The sequence below is a fragment of the Protopterus annectens genome, chromosome 5.part1 (assembly GCF_019279795.1).
Source record: "Protopterus annectens isolate FY-2018-M chromosome 5.part1, PAN1.0, whole genome shotgun sequence".
Taxonomy (NCBI): Eukaryota; Metazoa; Chordata; order Ceratodontiformes; family Protopteridae; genus Protopterus; species Protopterus annectens.
The window spans coordinates 73418290-73424289 of record NC_056736.1 but is presented as its reverse complement, the minus strand read 5'-3'; the positions used below and the strand labels follow the sequence as shown (position 1 = coordinate 73424289).

The 6000-nt window shown below is 39.5% G+C and overlaps 1 protein-coding gene across 1 annotated transcript in view; it reads left to right on the top strand.

Moving 5' to 3' along the window:
• The first annotated feature begins 4105 nt into the window (after positions 1–4105).
• The window catches only part of AP4B1 (adaptor related protein complex 4 subunit beta 1), a 558401-nt gene continuing 556506 nt past the window's right edge, over positions 4106–6000 (top strand). Inside the window, exon 1 of the mRNA XM_044072898.1 lies at positions 4106–4249. Coding sequence (XP_043928833.1) covers positions 4137–4249 — 113 coding nt within the window. The 5' untranslated portion in view covers positions 4106–4136. The remainder of the gene's footprint in view (positions 4250–6000) is intronic.

The following is a 6000-nucleotide window of genomic DNA, read 5'->3' as shown; positions in this document are numbered from 1 at the left end:
AGTGACTGTTCCATGTACCAATACATATATGGTGAGCATGTGTATATTTCAGACTTCATGTAAAGAAAGCTTATTTTATTTTATTTTAATTTATCCTTTGTTGACCAGGTTAGTCCCACTAGACTAATGGCCTCTTTTCAGGACAGACCTGAAATGGTATTTATACTACTAAGGAAATTTGACCAAGGCATTGACAGACTTCTCTTACTCTCTTCCCCTAAGTGCCATGGGATATTTTACATCCACCTGAAATTACCACCAACTAAATCAAATGGGACCTCTGTTTAAAGTCTCATCTGAAAGCTTATGGCTACACATATATTGAACTGATGTTACTGGGTTAATTTTGTAAATACTAGGCTAACGGTGATCACCAGGGCCTTTATAAGCCCAGCTATGCAATCTAACCCAGTTGTGTCCCTATTATCATGGGCATTTATTAGGAGGGGGTATATTAGTTAGGAAGTATCTAGAGGTTATCTGGCGGGGATATGTTAGTGGGAGCATTACTGTCTGCCTCTATCAGAGACACGGGGGCCTAACCTTTGGTGAAATGACAGTTTCTCATCCATTGGTTGAGGTTATGCTTAAACAGGGTTAGGGATGGACTCTGATTCACATGGATGGGAAGCTTGTCCCAGAGCATGGGGACCCTCTCAGACACATATCTGCCTTGGAAACATGTCTTATGTATGCCACAGGCAAATTTTAAATCCCAAGATCTAGTGGCTCTAATGTTCTTTTTGCAGATGTGCAAAAGGTCCATCAGAGCTAGAGGATGCCTTGTGCACCATGCATAGAATAAGAGAACAGAGATAGGGTTTAAGATAATCTGTATAGGGCAATGTGTTTATACCCTGGAGTCTACTAGTAAGGCACCTTTGTGGGTGTTCCAACTGTTACATATGTCTGGTTAGGTAGATGCAGAAGGGGACAATATACTCATTGATGGGTCTGATAAGGGCCAAATAAAGAGGTACTATGACTTTCTTGGACCTGGCTTCCATGCCCTTACTTATAAGCTGGGCAACATAGAATGGTTTTCTTATTACCTTTTCCATATGTTGGCCAAAGACTAGATTGCTTTCTACATATGTTCCCAGATCCCTGACTACCGGGGCAACTCTTAAGGGTGTCTTATCGATGGAGGAATTACCTTGGGTGGCAGTTTTCCCAACTGGCGCTATAATGGATTTCTTAGCATTGAGTTTTAATCCGTAATTTTAGCACCAGTTATTGGTCTGTGTTAGACCCTCTTGTAAGATGCTTGCATCATGGAGGAATCTATCATAGCTTCCAATTTGCAGGGAGATGATTTTTCTGACATGTGATACAGAATCAAAATTGCCTAGACATGGTGAGGCCTTGCTGTGTCTAATTATGGTACCTGCCAAAAAAGCAATTACTAGAAAATGGAAATCAAAATTCTTCTAAACCAACTATATTAGAAGTAGTGAATGTAGTAACAGAGCTAAAATAACTGGAATTCAGATCCTTTAAAAATGGAAGGAGCAAACTACACAGGAAAAAAATGGGAATTGTGGGAACATTACATACAGGGCAGAAATGAGTTTTAAAAAGAAGGCAAGACTTAAATGAGCTATGTAATATTTGACTGAAAATGATTGGGTAGACTATAAGTGATGTATAATGTTTGCAGCTGGGAGTGTGTCAGTATGGTTTGTGACGTAAAATGCTTGCAATTAGGATTGTGTCGGTGTGATTTGTTTTCATTTACATAAACGTATGATTGCTTATGTCGTAAGTGATGGTTTAATAAAGATGTTTCTTGTTTAAAAAAGGGGGCAGGAATTGAATAATTTATGTAGTGTTGCTTAGGTTATATGATATTTAGCAGTAGATGCGAAGTATAATGTTTGTTAATGTTAATTTGTTAATACAGTTTGATTACTTTTGTATAAATGTACATTTTCCTATGTCACAAGTGATAATTCAATAAAGGTGTTTAAAAAAAAAAACATACAAAAGCATTTAAAGAGATAACCCTTAAAACTGTATGACCTTCCCTTGCAAAGCCAAACTGGCTTGAGTCCAGTGTCTGATGGCTGCCTATGTCTTTGCTGATCATTCCCATGATAATTCATTCCATGGCTTTGCATATTAGACTAGTCAGACTAATAGATCTGTAGTTTCCAGGCTCGGCTGATGGGCCACCCTTGTGAAGTAGGAGAATTGTTGCTGTCCTCTATTCTTGTGATATAAAGCCTGTTTTGAGGCTATAGTTGAAAAGTGACTCAAATGGTCCTGATAGGTCATGTTTCAAGCTATTTAGAAGCCACCCCGAAATACTGTTAAGGCCCACTGAGGCTGTGTTTTTGGACTTAGTGAGTGCTGCCAGGACCTGCTCCTTGTAAATAGTTGGGGGCCAGGGTTATGCTAGTAGGCATTTCATGGGCGGAGGCAGGGGGTTTGAGGTGTGAAGTTTGAGCTGAATTTGTCAGCCAGCAAATTCGTTATGTCACTCTGCTCACTGAAGGTGGCACCATTGACCGCCAGTTCAGCACATGTATGTGTGCTGCCTTTGAGACTTCAAGCATAGTTGCAGAAGGTCATGTGGTTGTCTTTTCCCTGTAAGACTATCTTGACCTTGTAACTGGCATAGTTGGACTTGATTAGTCCTCATACTTTCCTGTCTAGTTTAATTAGAGAGCTCCTATCATCATGAGAGTTGCTCTTGCTAATTTTAGTCATGACTTTTTTTCCTTTGGTTATATACCCCATATAAGGTTAGGATTCCACCAGTGTAGTTTGTTTTTAGAGATTTTGAGCGTACTTCTAGTTGGTATAGCTGCCTCTATGCAGCCATTTACATGGTTGTACATAGACTCTGTAAACAGTTCTGCATAGGTTTCTGTGAACTCAGGGTTGGCAGGGGCATGGAATTTTAACAAACCATCTCTTAATGGGATGTAGTTTGCTTTGGAATAGTTCCTGTCACAGGGTTTGTTGTGGTTACCAAGTTGATTTTTATTTCACAAGAGACAGCTTTGTGGTCCTACCTCACCACTGAGGATGTGGCACTTGGGGGGGGGGGGGGGTGCAGCACTCTCTCATATTGATGAGTACCGGGGCAGTATGTTTGAACCTGTGGTAGATGTGGTAGATGTACATACTACCTGGTCAAAGGTATCTGTGTTAATTACGGATCTGTTCTTTAATTGTGTATGCAAATGCAGTATAATACCAGATTTACTGAAGCAAACTATTGTATGCATACCTCTCAACTATCCAGATTTTTGCAGAAGTTCCAGTTTTTTGCTCATATTCTTGGTCTGTTCCTCATAAAATTTGTTGTACTTTAGCAAGTCACTAAATAATGACATACATTTTAGTTTCAGACTTCATATACTTCAGAAAATACATTCTGCCACAAATCCTGTTATTCCAGCAACCTTCTACTTTTCTAAAAGCAATATTTAAAATATATCTCTATTTATGGGCCTTTGCCTCTCCCCTTCCCCAACCCCCCCCCCCCCCCCCCATTATTTTAGGTCTTGTCCAGGTTGAGAGGTATGATTGTATGTAAGTGCAGCTGTAACATCTAAACCTTGCACTATAAAGCTGTCATTATTTTTTAAGTGCAGTATAACCTCATCATTTTTTTTTTTTTGTGGGAAGGGGACAAAGCAAGAGGCTTCCTTTGTGACTCCTAATCTTCTTATAGCTGTATCCTGCTTAATAAATATTAATTTCATACACATTCCTGTGCTATTGCATATTTATAAAGTATTCATAACGTGCTCGTAAGCTGTGATGCTAGTTTGTTGCAGACGGGGTTTGCTGTTGCACACTGGTGGGTTGGTATGTCTGGAAAAGGGTCCCAGAGATCTGGATGCAATTTGTTTTTCCACTCATTCATTACTTAATGCCTCAAAACACCTCTGGGTGGTCCATTATTTTCAACAGGTATCGCCTGGTGTAGTTTCAATACAAGCTTATCATATGATTAAGATATGAAATATTCTAAAGCATAGCAGCTAACATTTTTCCTTACCACTTCATCAAGTGCTGTTTACGTAACTAACGGTGAAGAAACTATACAACACATACACACGCAGTAATGCTTCCGGGTGAAATATTTTGCTAAGAAAGAGAGAAGGGAAAAATTATGTACAATGCCGTATTATAATTCTGCTGATATAGTGAAAGATTTGAAGAGAATTTTGTCTAACCCAAACGTACAGTCGGACAGGTTACGGTATAGAAATGTAATTCTCCGGGTAATTAGGTATGTCAGACTATTTTTTTTTTGTAAAAGACTGTGCGTGTGTCATGATGTGCAGACGGAACACCATTATTGTTGCACACATGTTGTTATTAAGTTTCCAGGAGAAGATACAAGTGTACATGTGTGTTCAGACTTGATTTGTGGTGGTAGTAGTTACATTTGAGAATGTACAGATTACCCGTAGTAAAGCCGCAACATTTTTTTCAGCAGGTTTAGGTGCATTGGGGGTTTGAGTTAATTTTCATCGTACCAAAATTAAATAGATAAAAAATGAAGACCGGTCTGGTCTTTTACACTGTTTGTGATTGTGTACATAGTTTGTCCTGCAGAATCTCAAACTTCTCTTTAAAAAAAAAAGCCCCACTTTTGCGCACCTGGAAAGGTTGCAACCCTGTACTTGATGAAACGAATGATTGTTGAGGTAAATGTCCTGATTGTGAAGCAAAGCAGAATAAGCCCTTATTTAAAAGCAACTGCGTCCCTAACACACAGTCCCTTATTCCTGTTTGTCTGTTCTCTTCTCTCCACCGTGATGCCTGTACTATGAAAAGTAACTGCAGCTTGCCTTAGCTGTGTATCCCTTTCTTCGGCATTAATCGCTATAGGTTAGGATAAAGTTTCCCGATACTTTCTTTAATACTGTCTTTACAAGCAGTGTGTCATATCAGCCGTAATCCTTTATCGTTTTAGTGTAAGTAGCAAGGTTCACATTTTTTCGACTGCTTACCGTTTACCCCCCCCCCCCCCCCATATACCTATCGAGTAGGGTTGCCACCTTTCCAAATGCCCAAAGTGGGACATTTGTGCTGCAAACATACCCACAGCCAGTACAAAGGGCAGAACTTCAGTTTTTTGCCTGAATAAAAGTCTATTCTTGTAGCATTTTAGTTCCTTATTCTGTTTCTTATAACATTTAGGTGTTTCAGATACAGAATAACTGTTTTATGCAACTATGACATAAAATATAGAAAATAATTTTGTCCTAAACTCTCAGGACATTTGCCACTTTTCTCACATTTTTTGCAGGACACAACTGCCCAAAGAGGGACTGTCCCTCGCAAAGTGGGACAGGTGGTAACCCTACTATTGAGTTTTCGATGGTTCAGGTTTACATAGTAATGTCAGACAACAGCTGAAGCTGGTAAGGAATATTGATAAGGTAAAGGAGAGTAAGTCAATGAGCCAGTATCAATGGATTATCAGAAACAACAAAGGGTATCACTGGAAAAAAAAAAGTTATGGGCACTCTGTTCAGAGATTATGAAAGTAGATACCAATTCTAAATTCTCCAGTGGCTGGAAAGAATAGGATGGGACTTAACAATATTGTATTCTGGGATATTTAATGCATGCGGTGGCGTTGTTGCCTCACAGTAAGACGCTGACCGGTTCGACTCTCAGCTAGAGCGTCTTTGCGTGGAGACATGCGTGAATGGGCGTACCTTCGTTGAAGGTTGTGCGTTAAGGCTGGCAACTCAGCACGTAAAAATCAACTGCCAATCATTAGCGGACCGGAGTTCCGCTGTGGCGACCCCTAACAGGGAAAAGCCGAAAGACACAACAGCAACAACATTTGAAATAGAGGGCATAGCCAATAAATGAAACCTTGTCAGTGTCTGTGTCCCATTATATGAGTGTCTTGGCAATTACTGATAATTTTATTTTGCTCTAACAGAAACAGAGTGCAGAAGACATGAATAATGAGAAAACATAAAGATAATATAGGAAAGTAAATATTCCCCAGATTCTTAA